Genomic DNA, 18858 nt, shown 5'->3' on the forward strand with positions numbered 1-18858 from the left:
GAACTACCCGCCTTTTCCTGGGTATTACGTTCTGCCGTGAGGGATTAGGGCATACTCGTATCCAGTGCCTCGTCTGAGTTAAACATGGCGGATGCGCTGATGTTTATATCAGCAATGGATGATGCTGTTAGTAAGTATAATTCCGCCTAATTCTAATGTGTGAGGAATGCGCGAACTGGACAACAAATAGATAGTCCAGTGACCAAAACACTTACATTGCTAGCGGTGCTGTGCCAAAACAAGTCCAGAAAATGATGCAATCCCTCGTCTTGAACTATTACAATTATTGCGTACACTTTACCAAGTGTCGTTACCCTTTCATCCCGAGGATGTCAATATTACTTTGTCTTACTGTCTGTCATTGCAGTTCTTATGACTTGTGTTCCGAGAATGTAGTGTTCGATCGAATTCAATCTGGTCAAGAATAGAGGGAAAGTGAAAATCAAAATATTATCGGTTACCAATGCGAAAATTCTAATATTTCACTGCCGCCCAGTAACTCGGATTTACATACGTATGCCACACGGTCCCTAGAGGACGGAAGTGCTAATGATCATGATCCTACGAGTGTCAAAAGCCCGCCCCAAGATCATTTTGAGATGCCAGGGTATTTACCCGATTATGAACCCATGAGCAAATCCATCAAGTGTTTATTGGGGGTACAAAAGTGATGGAGCGGAAATTTGGCTAAATACAGCAGCTATTGCCAATGTGTACAATGAAGTGACAACCTGGCAGAAGAACACCTTTCTAGTCCCATACGGAAATGCACCATATAGCTCTAACAGTGGCCATTGTACTTTTGGCACTAGTGCTGCAAAAACCTAGTCAAGGTTCAAAAGTGAAAGATCATCAAGAGTGCTTGTCAAGGAGGTTAGCTCTATGGAAAGAGGGAGAGACAGACACACTCCTACGTGAAGGGCAAATGATACAAAAGCGCCTCACAAAGCCTCGAAGAAATGATCCACTGAATAAAGCTAAGATGTTTGCAAAACTGGTATTGGGGGGTCAGATAAATTCCGCTCTTCGGTACGGTAGTGAACAGGACTCTGGGGGGCGTTCTTTTACCTACTGATGATGTAATGATCCAACTTCAGGATAAACATCTGAGTGGACAGAAAGCCCAGCTAGGATCCCTGGTCTTTGGCCCAACTGGAGATATCCCTCATGTTATCTATCACCAAATAAATGGAGAAATAATAAAAGAAGCGGCACTCAAGACAAAAGGTTCTGGCGGTCCTTGGGGATCGATGCAAATGGTTTTAGAAGAATGCTCGCTAGCAAGTCCTATAAGAAGTCTAGTGCAAGTCTTTGTGACGCCATAGCCATGCTTGCTAAAAGACTTTGTACAGAGCTTGTTGACCCTGTGGTAATTGAACCAATTTTGGGAAATCGATTAATTCCACTCAACAAGGGCGATGGCGAGGTGCGACCGATTAGAGTCGGAGAGGTGGTGAGGAGAATAATCGCCAAGTGTGTAACAAGGTTGACAAAGCAGGATATTATTAAGGCCAGCCGCTCATTACAATTGTGCGCGCATCTGAAGAGTGGAGCTGAGGTAGCCATTCATGCCATGCAAGGTATATTTGATGCTGATGATGCAGATGCCGTGTAACTAATTGATGCCTCGAACGCTTTTAATTCATTGAACAGGGCTTCTGCCTTGCATAATGTTGCTGTTCTTTATCCTACTTTAGCCACATATGCCACCAACACCTATAGGGCACCTGCACACCTCTTTGTCACGGGCAGTAAAGAACTGAAATCTACAGAGGGCACAACACAGGGTGACCCCTTAGCAATGAGCTTCTATGCCAAAAGTCTTCAGCCTTTAATCACCCATCTCAATTTATCCAGCAATGCAAAGCAATGCTGGTACGCTGATAATGCAACAGGCGCTGTTTGGCTAGAGGAGCTAAGGGAGTGGTGTGACGGGCTAAATGAAAAGGGACCTAGCCTGGGGTACTACCCCAATGCTAAGAAATGCTGGTTGGTCACCAAACCAGAAAAGGAGAATGAAGCGATGGAAGTATTCAGTGACAAGGCAATAAAAATATCGACTCAAAGCCAAAAACATCTGGGCGCCGTGCTAGGCTCTAGAACTTACCTAGAGGAGTATGTGAAAGGGTAGGTAGAGGACTGGGTTGAGCAAGTGGTGAAGCTCAGAATTCGCTGCAGCTAATCCTCAAGCCTCATATGCAGCCTTCACTACTGGATTGAAACAACGCTGGACTTATTATCTGACATCATAGAACTGCTAGAGCCTCTGGAGCATGCAATAGGCAATGTCCTCATACCCACCATGACAGGGCACACTTGTACACCCACTGAGCTTGAATTGCTAGCACTTCTGGTGAGGCTAGGGGGACTGGGTCTCACAAACCCATGCCGAAATGTGACTAAGGAGTATGGGGCCTCAATCAGGGTAACACAGCCTGTGGTAAAGCAGATAGAGGCTCAGGCACTCGAGCTCCCAGATGATGATGACATATGGAAAATGCAGCAGTACAACCAAAGGGAGAATGAAAACATCTTAGAGAAAGGCTAGAGGAAGTAAAGAGTGTACTCCCTGATAACACCAGGAGAGTCGCTATCCTTGCTACAGAAAAAGATGCGTCTAGCTGGCTAACAGTTATCCCATTAAAGGATATGAACTTTACTTTAAACAAGAGAGAGTTCAGGGATGCTGTTCATCTCCGCTATGACTGGCACATAGCTGACACGCCCTCCACTTGTATTTGTGAAGATACTTTTACGGTGGATTATGCCATGGTGTGTAAACAAGGAGGATTCATCATCCAGAGGCATAACGAGCTGCATGATCTTGAGGCTGATGTGCTAAACATTGTTTGCCACGATGGGCAAGTGGAACCCATACTCCAGGAGATAATGGGAGAAGTGCTGACGAGGGGTACGAACTTAGCACCGGATGCCTGACTGGATGTTCACGCTCTTGGGTTCTGGTATGGGCAAGGCTTTGCCTTTTTTTATGTGAGGGTTTTTCACCCAAATGCAGTCTTACAAAGATCTCACCATCCAGCAGATTTATCGCAAACATGAAGATAAGAAGAAGAGGTTATACGCAAACAGGGTTTTGGAAGTTGAATGAGGGACTTTTACACTTTTAGTCTTCACTACTACCAGAGGCATGGCAGATGAATGCAAGCGTTTCCACTGGCAGAACTCATATCTATTAAGAGAGGAGAGGAGTATAGCACAACAATTTCATGGATATGTTCAAAAGTGTCCTTTGCTCTACTTAGGTCCGCCTTACTTTGCCTAAGAGGTTCATGCGCCACTAGGCATGTCCCTCTGAACATTGAGCACTGTGACTTTGAGATTGAAAGAGAACAAGCAGGATTTAGAGAATAGTTTTTGTCTTTTTTAAGAATACTTTTAGATCTTTTTATATATAAGATGGATGTTCTTTTATTTTCTTATTTTCAAAGAACTGATTTTCAGTGATATTTCTCTTGAGCTGGGTTGAAGTTGGAAATAGTTAAGGATAGGATTAGGAAGTAACAGAACGTAATCAATTAGAATGTAATCATTAGAATGAAATAATTATGTGAAATGAGGCCTATGACAGATTTTATTTTAATTGAGCTTATACTATATTGTAGGAATAGAATTTTAGTGAATGCGTAATAATAATAAAGTTTAGGTGTTTCCTTGTCTTCAATTGAACCGTCACCCTGATTCGATACTTTTCGTTATTCTTATCAAATGTTTTCTCGACAATGTGTTGATATTTTATGGAGAAATTTTATATTGATCATTCTAAGGAGTGAAAGGAAATTCAAGGATAAACGTTGGTCCAAATTGAATAACTTAGGTTTCTCGTGCCTTATGTAATAATGTTTTTATTACTCTGCCTGATCTTGTAGCAAATGCATTCTGGTTGTTCATTGTGTCACTGTTATGGGGCTCCACAAATCCTCTTATAAGAAAAGGAAGTAAAGGGATAGAGGATATTCACAGACCAAGTCGCATTGGGCAGTTTTTTGCAGAAGTGCTCTTTCTTCTATCCAACTGGAAGGTGAGGGACATTTTCTGATCATTACATGTATCGCTGTTTGAAAGACCAACGTTTTTCACAATCGAATTGTGCTATTTCATTACAATGACCTGGGAAAGGATGTATTAATAAATACATTGTTTCCATACATACCCAGACAGTACAGCAGGGCCAGGAGGTACAGTGTATCCTTTAGAAATGCCAAGCCCTATACCCTTCCAACAAAATGTATACACCAAGTTGAAAAAACACCTGAAAGCATCAAGGCCCCACAGCCTTATGGGAAATGTTGGTGCAGGTACTTAATCTAGTGATTCACTTTTCTCACTATTCGTGAAAAACCTTAGTTATGATAATCCTTTTCTTCCAGGAAAGTGTAGATACCTTCCATCATTCACCATGTACTAATCGTGGTTATTAAGTATAATGTGTACCCAGCGAGCTGTGCAGTCTTGCTGTTCATTACAAACACCTTTAAGTCAAAGTTTTTTCAGTATATTGTATATCTATATATATGTGCAAGTCTAATTGATCACAGGCACCACCTACTTACCAATCAATGCTTTCCAGACTACCAGTAGTTCTTGCTTGCCCGCTTTAATGAGTGCATTAAGTGCTAAATTTTAAATAAGTGCCTGAGTGCTTAATATAGGAAATAAGTTATAGCTATGTCAGGCTTATTGATGAATGCATGATGCCTGATGGAATTTTTTTTCCCACAGTATTTGATTCCCTTTTTGTTAAACCAGAGTGGATCAGTGGTTTATTACCTGACACTTGCATCTGCAGGTCAGTGATCAACAACAAGTTTTGATGACTTTCAACCTAATACGTCCTTATCTGAAGAACCATAATACAATCATAAATATTTTTTGTCCATTGATGTCATTCATGTTCTAGATTTGTCTGTTGCTGTGCCAGTTACTAACTCTTTGACTATGATCATCACCACATTGACTGGGAGGCTTTTAGGTGAAGACAATATTAATGCAGGTATTTATGATAAAGAAGTCTCTTGAAAGACTCAGTTAAGACATGCTCAGTTGAAAAAAATAGTAATAATAAATAGCTTGTGTGACAGGTGATCACCACTCCCTGGTGACTCCACAGTTACTTTTATGGGAGAATAGGTGGCCTGGTGGCTTGGGTCCCAGACCCCAAGTCTCTAGTTTAAAGTCATGGATAGGAATAGGAACAGGAATGGGTTAAAAGAAAACTGGCAAGAGACTGGTACCTACAATATGGTCCAAGTTACTTGATAATACAGAAATTGGGATAAGCCTCTAGTTAGCAGCTGTGCCATCCAGTCTACTTTAAAAACTTTTTGTATTTGGATGAATGCAAGAGTTTGAGGGTGCAAAATCTTACTTCTTCATGCCATGCTTTGGATCAAGTTCTTAACAATGGCGTTTTATTTGCAGGAACATTCCTTGGAATGATGCTTGTTGTATGTGGGGTGAGCATATGTGTTATGGATAAAACACTATAAATCACCATATAAGTCCAAAAACTAAGCCTGTTTCTCAGATTTACACTCTACCACATCATTCACACAGGATTTGGTCAACAGTGCCACCCCATTTTGCTAGGGCAATGGGATCTGACCCAAGTGTTGTGCCAGATTCAAAGAGGGTGCACGTGCCTTGCTTTTGCAGGAAATGGCAAAGAACCTTTGAGACACCATTATTGTAGGGTAGAACCACAGTGGATTTGGAATTGTGCATAGGAAAAAAATGCAAATTGCTTTGAATGGAAAAATGCTTTGAAGGGATGCATGTTTTATAATTTTCAAATTTCAATAATGAAAATGTCATTGTTTTAGGTTTAAAAACTCAACCTGATAACTTTTAATCTGTGTACAGTAAGTTTTAATAGTCAGTTATTGTTTACCATAGGAATACAAACATGTTTTCTATCACTAGACAACAGAAAAAGCTCTCATTTAACTATCCCAATTTACTGTCATTGTCTTGATCAGTTTTGTTTAGTTTTGTGCCAATTGTCCAATCCATTTCAAGCAGTCTGTTTCTCAAGACACCTGTTGCCTTAGGAACCACCTGTGGGCAATTAGTAAAGAAAAACAAAAAAATAATTCATGAGAATAGAGGCTATTATGCAAGCATTCTTTAAATGAGTAAATTGGGTAAAAAAGCTTGATACTCTCCGACCTTGGGTCAAATTTTAAACTCAGTCTTGTTGCACTTTCATGAACATAATATTATTCAAGGTAAAAAATAGTAAGACAGTATCATGTATGAGAGGATCATTATTCATAGGTATAGAAGTTACTGGTATGTAGAAGTGGTTTCCTCTTGGCTAATGGAAAAAAAGCAAAATTGCATTGAATGCTCTTGAACTCTATTTACACCAAGAAATGGGGCAGTGTCCATCACCTGCTGTGAAATGTTTAACTCATAGCTCATGAGAAGAAACCCCCTAGTAAATAGTCATGGTTTTAACAGCACTTACTTGTGTACATGACAGGTTTAGAGCACACATCCTGACATCCGTCGAAGCAGCACATTTTAGCCGGGGGGCAATCCTTGTCTGACTTGCACTCGTTGTTTACAGGAGCAACACACTTGTCTGGTTTGGGCAGAGCTGGACACTTCAGAGGTTTGCCTACAGAAAACAGTGATTAACATACATAATGATGTAAAAAATGCGATTAAGTCGTCTAAGTCTTGCGCAAAAAGCGCGCAAGCAGAGCCCCTTACTTAAGAAAACATGATAATTTATCAAGCTGAGACACAAAATTTTATTTTACGAGTACAACTGCCCTGCACCAAGTGGGAACTTCGGGTAAATGAAGGAGAGTTAACTATAGCTGACTCGGCCTTTTCTAACTGACTCCTGGCTTTTAGGGTAGGCTGAATGTTTTTATTAGGTTTACACGTACTCATCCGTTGACAGTACAGCTACAGAGGTCACCGTCCAGTGTAATGTTGCGCTATCCACCAAGAAAAAAAAAGCTGTTTGTACACCAAGGTTCATAGAGTAATGAAAAGCCCTGAAAGCCGTACAATTTGATGGGGCCTGGTTAGTCAAGGGAAATTGCTAACGGCAATTAAAAGGAGGGCAAAACGCAGACTTGAAGAAATCTCGAGCGTATGATCATTTTCGCGCTACTTACTTTTATAGGAGTTAAACGTCAAGTACTCGTGAATTTTTTTGTTGCCGGGTCGTATATTCATATAAACGAAAAAAACAACTGCAACAAACCAACAAGTAATTGCACCGTTTAGTGGCGCTAAACATCGATTATTCGTTTTAATGACTAATGATTCAGGAGTCAAAGGTCTCACCGCACGAATACATAACAGATAAGTGGTTGTTGGGTCCACGGCAAAGACGGCTAAGGGCAGACTCGGCTTTGACTTCACACGTACTTCTCCAGCCACACAAACTCTCGATCTTCTTGGTCACGTTTTCATAACAAGGCAAAGTGTCAGGGCCCTTGCTATCGACTTGAGCGATGAACTGTTTGTAGGGACAAATTGTTGGATCTCCAGTATCACCAAACTTTGCTTCGTAAATTATGAGCGAGTCCAAAGGATCTTTGCAGGACATTCTCAGGGATTCTCCGTGGCAGGCCTTGTCTTTGTTAACGAGTCCAAGACCTTCAATTTTTACGTCTGAAAATGAACAAAATCTGGTCGAACAAGTAGCAAAGTTTACGCAGGCGCGCATATTAGTAAACATGTTTCAGACAACCGAACTTTACCTCAGATTTCAAAATAACAGTGGTGCGCACTAAGCAGGCCGCCATACCAACGAATGAGTTTTTTCATTCCTTAGCATTTCCAGCTTGAACCCGCCCTTTCACTTTGAAAACGGAAAGTTTTTGAGCGGAATCACTGGAAAACTCCTCAGGAAAAGTAGAGACTTTAACATTGCTTTTCAGCATGCGTTCCGTTCTTCCCATCTTGGAAAAATTCTCATTGCTATTGTTGTCTTATAACGGTGATGATAATATTTGCATACCAGGGAAAAATTCAACCTACCCCGGCAGGTTTTGCCATTGCTATCCAGGAAAAATCCCGGATGACAGCTGCAACTGAAGGAACCGTTTGTGTTAGAGCAAACCTGATCACATCCACTGGAGCTCGCGGCGCATTCATCGTCATCTGGTGAGTCAGATATGTATGTGTTATTGATTGTGCGTGGGGGCCAGTTCGCTTCATGTTGCCTAAGGGTTTTTTTGCGTTTTTTTTTTTTTTTTGGATCGAGTCGAATGTGAAATCCATGAAAACGTGAAAAAAAAAAAAAAACAAAACAAAACAACTAGTTTTTGAATTACTATGATGATGATCTAAATGAATCACTTCAACGGAAACTAATATCCATCCATCGTGACAAAGAAGGCAGAGCTCATGTAGACTCAAGTGAAGGGCCAGAAGATTCAATATTCGATAGATTTTACTTTTGTGGGACCAAAGCGGGTCGTCTCGAACGTGTAAGATGCTCTGTTGGCCATTTAGTGCACATTATTTCCTTCACTTTACCAACTCAGGAGCCAGCCATATTAACCAACCTTCACAGGTTTTCGATGTTTCGTTGAACTTATATCCAGGTTTGCACTGACAAACATAGCTTCCGGGAGTGTTAACACATCTGGCCTCTCCACAGTAGGGGGGTCTGTAACTACTGCATTCGTCTTTATCTGATTCAGAGAAAAAAGAAACAAGGCTTGTCAAAGTAAAAGATGTTTGTTAAACGTGAAAGTTTACTGGGTCCCATTTATCATTAAAAGGACTGCTTTGAGCCCGCAAGTTGAGTGGATGTGGATTTCCCGCAGAACGTTGTCGCTTCCTAACTCTGTAATTTCTTACTTCTGAAGCTAAATACGATGGACGATGGATAAAAAGACTCAGTTTTGTAAGCTTGAAATATGGAGTGGTTATTTGCCATGTCTAACCAACGTATATCAAAGTTTAATGCGAGTGTCGAACTGGAAGTTGTATTTTTATTTCTAAACGTTTAGTTACATAGATTTGTAAGGTTCGATAGGAAAATAATTGTTAAAAAAAGAGGCCAATTTCGAAATGTATGGAATGAACGTCCCTACCCTGGCATGTCTGTTTGCCGTCTTTGTATCCTGTTCGGTATCCTTTGGGACAGGTACAGTAATAGTAACCTATTCGGTTATTACAAACCCCAACACCACACCGGTTAGGATCTTCATTGCACTCGTTAATGTCTTGATGAAAAAAGAAAATAATAGTTATTCTTTGCACATGATATTTTGGAGTTTACCTGTCCAAATGGCGTGTAGATTCATAAAAATAAGCTTTATTTGATGTGTCATCGTACGCCTTATTGTAATCAATGGTTATCTCATATTAACTTGTTTATTCTTAGTATGCGTGGAGCTCAATCTTACAGCTAAGGTTTTTCAGTTTTACTTACCCTTGGGAAGTCAAGCCTTCAAATTTCTCTAAACGTTTAACCTTGTTTTCGAATTTGAATTTGGTGCTAATAATGGCGAAGTTGCCATTTTCATACGAAGAGAAAATGAAAGTACCCACAGTAATCTGGATATCTTTCAAAGGTGTGCAAGCTGTATTTATATATTTAAATATTTGAGAGAACCCAATCATCAATGACTCCTCTAACCAAGACTCAGTGAATACATACCACGGCATACGCCATCCACAAAGTCTTTCTTGTAACCGTTCCAACAGACACAGGTGGTATTGCCGAATCCGAGGTCCTTGCAAGTTGACTTACTACTGTAAGGACACCTTCGTCGTCCCACAAAGTAACAATTGTTGACGCCTGTGAAATCAATACGAGTTAGAAATGGGTGTGGATCTTTATATAACCTGGGGACAAAACACATTCGAATCTCCAGAAACGCTTTTCAACCCCCTGTATTGTCTTTGTTATAGCTTCACGAGGACTAGATGAGCGTTTCCGCGTATTTCTGATTCTTTTTTCACATTTTCTAGCTTAAGCTTCTTTTAAACATATTTTAAAAGACAAATTTTGATTAACTACAAACCTTTGCACGTCTGCGAGTCATACCCAAGTTTGTAACCGTCAGGACACGAGCATTCACGCTTTCCTTTAACCAAGTTGCAAGTGTGCGAGCATCCTCCATTCTTGTTCACACAAGGGTCGACGTCTGAAAGGAAACGTGTCAATCTTGGCTTAACTGCTTGACAACTAATTTGTGTACTTACACCTTTGATGTTCAAGCCAACTGACACGCCCACTTTGGTAAGAGGACGGGTGGATGCAACAGCCCAACCCTTTCCCTCGGTCACACTATCTTTAAAACCTATCGAACAATTTCTTGTCACATTTCCCGCCATCATAACTGATGTGAACATCAACTGCTACTATGAATTTGCGATGTTTTATAAAAAAATCCTTACGGGGTAGGAGTCAGTAGTTGAACACAAATAGGGTCGCTGAATCTTACCAAAGCTTCGGTAACTGATTTTAAATCCTCTTGCGTTCACATTTACATCGGTTTTGAACGTTATTTCTACTGATTCACCGTCAAGTTTGATGCTCAATACACGAGGAGTCAGTGACCCGCAAACAGCAATTCTCTCGTTGTTATAGGTGCCTTTTTTAACTTTGATTTCAACGAAGTCGAATGCTTCACAAGTTGAAGATCCTTCAAGCTTAATGGAAAAAAAGAAAACCGTTAAGAGACTCTCTCACGGAGAAGCGGGCTGCATTGACCTGCAAGGCAAGTGAAATAATTTGGTGGGGATGGAGGTCGGGATAGCTACATGTGTGCTATTACAGCCCTTAGCCAGTACATGCCAAGGAAACTAGAGTGAAGGTAACACCACCATTTTACTTTTGTCTAAGGCGCTTAAGATATAAAGAGGCAACACTGATGCGCGGAAAGGTGTTTGACTCGAGCGATATTTGCGCGCATTTTGCTTTCGTGCAGTAAATGTCGAAAAGCGTTAGATTATTTACTTACTAGGAAGTCCTCAATAGTGATATTCACATGGGACTTTTGAGGAGAGATCTTCCATCTACAAGTGACTCCATTTGGGTAGTTGTTTGGGTAATTTGGTGAAGTTATAACTCCAGTTTCATTGTTGAGGACAGCGCCACACTTTTCTGCTGTAATGATTAGAATGAAAAAATAATTGAATGTGACACTTCGATGAAGTCATCACTTGTTAAAAATCTCAGGGCTATACATGAATTCTACCATTAATTTCCATAAACAAATTCATGACAGCATCAGTTATCTTTTTTCGTCGAAAAAAATTCACACTTTCATGATTCTTGTTTGTGAAATGAAGAGGCACTTCCTGAGTAACTCCCTATTAGGGTTGGACCATTAAAAAGGGATGGAGAGAAGGGTGAAACGAAAGTGCACGCAGAAGAAAACGCCGTTCAGTATGAAAGGTTCACATGCATCAGTAGAAAATAAAGGCTGCCCTAAAAACGAAAAAACAAAAAAACAGATTTCACCCTTGGATATACAAAAACAAACACTATCATCATTCAAAACCCTTAACCCCTCCACTTTTTTTATAGTCCGTTAATTGTCTTGTCAGGAGCCCATTACTTGATGTGCTCAAGATCCATGGGCTCCTGGTCTTTTTTTATGCGCGTGGATTCAAACTTCTGCAATTGTTCTTATCTTTAAAACGTGAAAGCGCCCATGTATTTTATAAGCACCTCTTCCTAAAGAATCAAGCTGTCAAGATCGGTTTACAATAACCTAATATCAGGATAAGGAGCCGCACCACGGGAAATCGCCAATTAAATCACTGTTAAATAATAACTTTGATTGACCCAACTGTCATCACTTCCCAGTTACACAAGACAGAGTTATTCTGTGGTAGAGACGAAATTTTCACACCAGCCAAAATAAAAATGTCTCTTAAATTTTCAACGGCGAGTTCTACAACCTTTAAAATTCTACTCTCGTTCTTTGATAAAATACTTCGGCGTCTTTCTGAAAACCATTCCAAAAAAGTTGAGATCGACTGCAGTGAGAGATCAGTTCTGATGAGACATAACGTCAGTCGAGTGTAAACGAATAACTTGAACAAATTGCGAAATCGATAAACAGTGTTGAATTTTCCAGTGAATAGTGCCCAACCGAGCTTTGTTTGGGGTTCAAAAACAGTGACTTCACCACAAACACCATCACCACGTACAAGGTTTAAAATTATCACAAGGAGATCAATCTAATGAGGATCGAGACCAGACAAAGCAGTCATCAAATGTTGACTTTTACAAAGCTCTCGACTGACAAAAGGGTTATTCTCCCCTCACCTTCAACCGCCACAGATGAGCCAAGGAAACACAACAAAATCAACGAAGTGGTGAAGATCGCCATAACTGTGTGTATTTCTTCTTGTGCTGCACTGACACGGACTCCACTGACGCAAAAAGCGAATGCGTTTCAGCGCAAAGTGTAACTACTGTCAGCAGGCTTTAATGGATCACGTGACATCTCCGCCCACGCAGCACGCGCGCCTTCTTCATAAAGACGACACCTCGAAGTTTTCTTCCGTCTGCTCATAGATTTCCTGAGCAAGGAGACCCAGGGAATTAAGAATATTTCCGGTCATACGTGGGGATATCTTTTTCTTATATTACTTTTGACCCAGTTGATGTTCTTTCATACGCCAAGAATGAGCGAGGCTTTGCACCTCAGGCACATCTTATGTGGACTGATGATAGATAGAAAATATGTGGTTTAAAAGTACGCAACTATGCATGAGCATACGCCTCGGTCGATCTTGTAGATCAAAAAGTGGATTTCTTACAATTATTTAGATGGAAGTTTCGATCTTAACTATACCTACTTTTGGAGGAGACTTTTAACCAAAAGCCCCATGTCTCTCCAATCCCAAAATCATTTCTTCGCTTAGTTTTCAAGATCAATCCAAATTCTGGGCTATGAAAAAAGCCAAACTGAACGCCAAAGTTAAATTGGATGATAAAGTATTGAATGGATTCCGGATGTTCTTAAGTACCACGCCCTCCCGTGGGAAGGTGGTGTGTCAGCAGCCGCTCATTGGATGCGGCTCATATGCATCTTAATCACTGACGGAAAGAAGATCTGATCGCATCTATCCTACACCTCCTTTTGAGGGGGGGTGGGGGGGGGGAGGGAAGAACAGATCCACAAGTTGTAACTTAGATTATGACATTAAAAATCTCATCTACAGCCGTTCTTTTTGGTGTCCGAAATGCTATTTCCAAATGAAGCCTCTTCTGTTCTGTGGGAGAGGTGGAGGAGAGGGCGAGCGTGGCGTGATATTCCAGAGAAAGACTGCAAAAGAGGCTAAATACACTGTTCTTTAACCAGATTTTTGAACATCGTTGATAAGCTGGCATAACTACATCTTGTTTATGATTATCCTATAACTGTTTTACCACATTTTGGCGACTTCTGTGATTTACTGATGAACGGACGAACAGTATTTGTTTCGTGAAACAAAGGGGCAAAATGTTGTTGATGGTGACATCAACTATGCGTCTGTTCTCCCATAGATCGTAAGCAAGAACCAATAAAAATACCGTATTTTAAGCACGGTAATTTAGGGCGTCAAGCTAAAACACATCAAGACGGCCTCAAATCGCGAGGAGAACAACACAGACTACTCTCTACGAAGGTAAGACTTTATTTCTTTGATTATTTCACACAACTTTACATTTACGGAGCTCAAAAGCAAGTCCAACTAAACCGCAATACAAACTCTTTATTTATTCACTGTGAAAGAGCCTGTGATAGAGTTTGGGCCACCTATGATGCTGATCGTTTCGAAAGCTGCAGTTCTCGAAATTTTTTTGGCGGTTAGCGCTTGGATTTTGAATGGATCTCCGATTGAATGCGACGAGAAGTGTCAACTTTTCAGTTTATCTGGTTTTCGATTTGGAAGCCGGGCGATTCTTATTTCTGGGTGAAAATCGGCTTCGCGCTAGAGCGGTCGAAAATGAGCTTTCCACTCTTGTCTTCTTCTTATAACGTACAGTAACAGTCGACGCAAAACCCACCAAATCGCTCAAATTCGCCATTTAGAGCCACATAAACGACAATACACGGCAAGTGAGGTAGGTGTACATTTATTTTGAGCTTTAACTCAGACATTTCATGATATAAGTTTACGATAATAAGACTCTTCAATATTCTCCCATACATTCCTTTATATTTCGAATAAAACAACCAGACTCGTCGCTTGTCTGGGTCCCCTGTGATGTAACATTTTCCTTTCAGTGCCTGTTGGTGGTGTTTGGATGAGAAACAAGTGACGAAAGCAGTCGCAAAACACTGTAATGAAATGGAGAGTACGTTTAACTGGGTGCGTAAGGCGAATCCAATTAACGTCATAGTCAGGGTGTGGACAAAACCTGGCCTAGGCTATGGCCTACCATGTGGCCTACCCTGTGGCCTAACCTGTGGCCTACCCTGTGGCCTAACCTGTGGCCTACCCTGTGGCCTAACCTGTGGCCTACCCTGTGGCCTACCCTGTGGCCTACCCTAGGGCCTACCTGTGGCCTACCCTGTGGCCTAACCTGTGGCCTACCCTGTGGCCTACCCTGTGGCCTACCCTGTGGCCTACCCTGTGGCCTACCCTGTGGCCTACCCTATGGCCTACCCTATGGCCTACCCTGTGGCCTACCCTGTGGCCTACCCTAGGGCCTACCCTGTGGCCTAACCTGTGGCCTACCCTGTGGCCTACCCTGTGGCCTACCCTATGGCCTACCCTGTGGCCTACCCTGTGGCCTACCCTGTGGCCTACCCTGTGGCCTACCCTGTGGCCTACCCTATGGCCTACCCTATGGCCTACCCTGTGGCCTACCCTGTGGCCTACCCTAGGGCCTACCCTGTGGCCTAACCTGTGGCCTACCCTGTGGCCTACCCTATGGCCTACCCTGTGGCCTACCCTGTGGCCTAACCTGTGGCCCACCCTGTGGCCGACCCTATGGCCCACCCTGTGGCCTACCCTGTGGCCTACCCTGTGGCCTACCCTGTGGCCTACCCTGTGGGGTACGGAAGCCGAAAAGGGACGATCCAAAAATATTTTTCAAATCCCGAAAAATATTTCAAATCGCATTATTTATTTTAAACTCACTGTCGAAAAGTTTGACAAATCCAAAGATATTTTGCAAATCCAAAAAAATATTTAGAAATCCAAAAAAATGTTTTCGAAATCCGAAAATATTTTGAGATCCAAAAAAATTTTTTTAAAATCCGAAAATATTTTGCAAATCCAAAAAAATATTTTGAAATCCAAAAACATTTTGTGTTAAATGGGAACACTAAGAACTGTAGTACGATCGAATCAGCGCGCGTGGCGCAATCTGAAAGCAATCAAGACAACTTAACGATCGAGACAGTGAAATAAATAGCTGTACATCTACAAAGGCGAACGATTCAAAAAAGACGCAATCCCTGATGTGCGTACTCATTTTAAACAAACTGAGACATTTCTGTATACACACTATAGTTCCTGTCACCCACAAGGAATTAAAAGAGACTTCATAAAAGGGGAGACCCTTAGACTTCTAAGAACAAACTCCTCTCAAACAATATTTGAGGAGAAAATTGCAAATGAAGCGCATTTGCTAAAGAGAGGCTACCGAGAGGACCTCATTAGCACAACCCTCTCAGAAGTGAATTAAAAAACAGGAAATTAGCTCTTCAACAGAAACAAAAGACGAACCAACGAGTCTTGCCTTTTGTGTTACACAATACCAACCATCAGTGCCAAACCTAAAGCAAATTCTCATGAGACACTGGTATTTAATAGAAACACAACCACTACTCAACGATATATACAAAAATCCGTTTCTCGTATCTTACAAAAGAGGACGGTCGCCCAAAGACATACTCAATGGGGCCAAACTTTGAATAGGCTACTCTAAACACGCGCTGGGGAGTCGTGTAGGCCTGTCAACCCCATTTTACAACAATTTCTCGTCTAACTATTTCCCGAACAGTGTGTTCTGAATGAAGGTGTTTTCTTTGTAACCCATAGTGACGTAGCCTTCTCTTCAAAGTCCTCACGTTCATTGAAATCCCATGGTCTTCTGCCAGAAAGTGAACAATGGTCTCGTAACGAAATCCCTTATTAAAGTAATGTTTTCTAGCCAATCTTTCGTCTCCCGAGCTGGACAACACACTTTCCTCTTCACACCATTTTAGTGTTCCACAACAAGGGCAGAATGTTTCATTGCTCCCACATTCTCTTCCACATTTATGACAGAACATGTTCTATCCTCGTTCCTTCGCCATTTTGTATGCGGGATGATGCGGGATATGGCAAGGAAACGCTGGGTGACTGCTGGCGCAAAGAGCACGTGACAAAATATATTTTTTGGATTTGCAAAATATTTTGGGATTTTGAAAAAATTGTTTTTGGATTTCAAAATATTTTTTTGAATTCGCAAAATATTTTCGGATTTTGAAAAAATTTTTTGGGATTTCTAAATATTTTTTTGGATTAGCAAAATATCTTTGGATTTGTCAAACTTTTCGACAGTGAGTTTAAAATAAATATTGCGATTTGAAATATTTTTCGGGATTTGAAAAATATTTTTGGATCGTCCCTTTTCGGCTTCCGTAACGAAACACTGCAAATATCACAGCACTCAACCATAACGGTAGGTTAAGGGGGAGGGGAGAGGAGGGGCCAATATTGCGTGGTCGCTGAGGATATACAAAATGGCGGCTTTATGACGCAGGCTGTCAGTTGGTAACATATATTATTACACCACTCGGGCAGTCAGAGGGCCAATAACTAAAATCAACCAATCAAAATGCTCTATTGCCGGTCCAATATTCTCTAAGTATTGGACCGGGCACTGTCCCGAATGGTCCCGAATGATACCGCACTTGTGTCCTTTTGAACTTCAGTGGTAAATAAATCTCTTATTAACCAAGCTTGCTCGGGACCGTACTGGAAGAATATCGGCCCTCGGTCTTTTTTGTACGGACCTCGGTCCGTACTGTCAAGACCTCGGGCCGATATTCCCCCAGTACGGCCCTCGCGCTTGGTTAGTAAGATATATGTGGAGTGCTGGTGTAAAAAAGTAATGAACGGCGTTATATTGGAGAGCATATATATCCAGGTAAGAAAACGCAAACATTATGTGCCAGGCCAATATTTTTAGTGCCGTCAAGTGCTGTAGAGTATTGAATTTGCAACGAGCACCCCGGGACACGCACGCATCGATCGCCGTTGTAAACTTTACTTGCTTTTCCAAAGAAAGGGCCAGTATTGTATTAATTTGAAAGGAGAGCTGAGATGATGTTTGCCCAAAAGTTGCGTCTAACCGGCTTCTGTTCTTCGATTTCCTTATTCTATCAGAAGGTTAAAAAATTTTGATCGGAATGTGGCCGCCAAAACAGCAGAAGAAAGTTGTTGGTAAGACAGTACTCAGGAAAATGTTGAAAGGTTTCCAGCAGTGCTATCCTTTTAAAAATCTGACCACCGGTAGGCCACAGGGTAGGCCACAGGGTAGGCCATAGGGTAGGCCATAGGGTAGGCCATAGGGTAGGCCATAGGGTAGGCCATAGGGTAGGCCATAGGGTAGGCCATAGGGTAGGCCACAGGGTAGGCCACAGGGTAGGCCATAGGGTAGGCCACAGGGTAGGCCATAGGGTAGGCCACAGGGTAGGCCATAGGGTAGGCCACAGGGTAGGCCACAGGGTAGGCCACAGGGTAGGACACAGGATAGGCCATAGGGTAGGCCACGGCCTAGGCCAGGTTTTGTCCACACCCTGTCAATAATCGAGATTTTATCCTTAATAAATTTGGTTGCTTCTTCCAAATAGCTAAGCAACCCTGTTATATTATCAGTATTGTGATCAGGTGCACCTAACAAGACCCGGTGCAACTGCAGGTATCAACACACCGACGTTTTGTGCTAACAACTTGTGTGACTTTCATTGAAGTATTTCATTTGATAAAATTCAGTGCTAGCATATAAGCTAGATAATAACTAACAAAATAATTGTTTATTGAGAGGTGTACAATTTTGGTCAGCTTTATGTTATTTTATGTTATACTGATCAGAGAGAAGATTCTATCATTTCCATTCTACTTGAATCTTGTTTTCAGTAAGGAAAGTAAGTTGGATAGGTCACATTATGAGTGATCTGGCCAGGCTCTTCCAGATTGTCTATCACAAGACTTGTACAGCGCTGCTCATCCTATGGAAAACTGTAAAGGAAGCCAAGGTTTGTAGGACTTGACATGTTGACGCAAGCTAGTCTAGAAAAAAGCCATCCAGTCTGTGTTATGACGTGCAGACCTGACACTATGCCTGGTCCATACATCATGACCTCAAGCTAATTCGTTTCCTCTCCAGTCCTCCCACTTGTCCAAGAAACATGTATTTTCCCCTTGATCTCTAGGATCAATTTGTGGGTTCTTTATTCTAGACTCTGAAACTCTGGAAAAGTCTTGTTTGCACCCTGTGGACAACTTATGGTCAATTATCTGTGGATGAACCTTGGTGCTTGACCTCTGGATGAGCCTTTTTGTATGTGGTCTGTGGACAAGCCTTGGTACATGGCCTGTGGAAAAGCCTTCTGACTTGGCCCTAAGAAAAGCTGTGGTACGTGGGTCTGGACAAGTCTTGGTTGTGGGAAATCGGCAAATTATTTTGTTCTTGCATCCCATTCAGGTGAAATTATTGTGATATTCTTACTTGCTGTTTACAGTAAAAAGGTTCATGGATAATATTTGGTTGGCTTGTGTCACTGGACTTAAATGTACACAACTGATAATGAACAATAACAGCATACAACTATTATTTTGACAGAAGTACATTTTATGATCCACATTGTATTGAAGCTATGGGTGTTTGGTGCTTTGAGCTGGAAAAATATACTG

The 18858-nt window shown here is 41.5% G+C and overlaps 2 protein-coding genes and 1 long non-coding RNA gene across 18 annotated transcripts in view; 2 read left to right on the forward strand and 1 right to left on the reverse strand.

The window, feature by feature from the left end:
- LOC111336935 (transmembrane protein 234 homolog) lies at positions 1–6475 on the forward strand. Of its 2 annotated transcripts, none has more exons than XM_088742144.1 (5): positions 1–130; positions 3888–4039; positions 4741–4807; positions 4919–4990; positions 5440–6475. In XM_088742144.1, the coding sequence occupies exons 1-5, from the start codon at positions 85–87 to the stop codon at positions 5505–5507; spliced, it is 405 nt and encodes a 134-aa protein (XP_088598270.1). In that variant the 5' UTR covers positions 1–84; the 3' UTR covers positions 5508–6475. The 2 variants fall into 2 exon arrangements, with proteins under 2 accessions (XP_088598270.1, XP_022798850.2); XM_022943115.2 differs by having other exon boundaries at positions 2–130; positions 4919–5011.
- Positions 5864–12439, reverse strand: LOC111336934 (uncharacterized). 2 transcript variants are annotated; one of them, XM_022943113.2, is made up of 11 exons: positions 12281–12439; positions 10965–11110; positions 10446–10653; positions 10023–10145; positions 9656–9796; positions 9087–9218; positions 8553–8681; positions 8023–8145; positions 7324–7653; positions 6488–6640; positions 5864–6075 (listed from the first exon to the last, which is right to left on the reverse strand). In XM_022943113.2, the coding sequence occupies exons 1-11, from the start codon at positions 12342–12344 to the stop codon at positions 6065–6067; spliced, it is 1560 nt and encodes a 519-aa protein (XP_022798848.2). In that variant the 5' UTR covers positions 12345–12439; the 3' UTR covers positions 5864–6064. The 2 variants fall into 2 exon arrangements, with proteins under 2 accessions (XP_022798848.2, XP_088598266.1); XM_088742140.1 differs by having other exon boundaries at positions 10965–11107; positions 12281–12438.
- The window catches only part of LOC111336963 (uncharacterized), an 18671-nt gene continuing 10551 nt past the window's right edge, over positions 10739–18858 (forward strand). For 4 of the 14 annotated variants that reach the window (XR_015994366.1, XR_015994367.1, XR_015994371.1 and 1 more), the window contains exons 1-3: positions 16647–17089; positions 18082–18200; positions 18405–18649. This is a non-coding gene — a long non-coding RNA (uncharacterized LOC111336963). Of the gene's footprint in view, positions 10818–13167; positions 13630–13989; positions 14317–16646; positions 17090–18081; positions 18201–18404; positions 18650–18858 lie in introns of those variants that run through there. The other 10 variants (XR_015994372.1, XR_015994373.1, XR_015994370.1 and 7 more) reach the window with 6 other exon arrangements.

Source organism: Stylophora pistillata, chromosome 13 (genome assembly GCF_964205215.1).
Source record: "Stylophora pistillata chromosome 13, jaStyPist1.2, whole genome shotgun sequence".
NCBI classification, from domain to species: Eukaryota; Metazoa; Cnidaria; class Anthozoa; order Scleractinia; family Pocilloporidae; genus Stylophora; species Stylophora pistillata.

Coding starts and splice junctions, on each gene's coding strand:
- LOC111336934 (XM_022943113.2), bottom strand. CDS start 12,344: ATGGCGATCTTCACCACTTCGTTGATTTTGTTGTGTTTCCTTGGCTCA. Junction 10,654..10,964: donor TCACTATTGAGGACTTCCTA/GTAAGTAAATAA, acceptor TTTTCCATTAAG/CTTGAAGGATCTTCAACTTG. Junction 10,146..10,445: donor AATCAGTTACCGAAGCTTTG/GTAAGATTCAGC, acceptor GTTTCCTTTCAG/ACGTCGACCCTTGTGTGAAC.
- LOC111336935 (XM_022943115.2), top strand. CDS start 85: ATGGCGGATGCGCTGATGTTTATATCAGCAATGGATGATGCTGTTA. Junction 4,808..4,918: donor CCTGACACTTGCATCTGCAG/GTCAGTGATCAA, acceptor TTCATGTTCTAG/ATTTGTCTGTTGCTGTGCCA. Junction 5,012..5,439: donor TGAAGACAATATTAATGCAG/GTATTTATGATA, acceptor TTTTATTTGCAG/GAACATTCCTTGGAATGATG.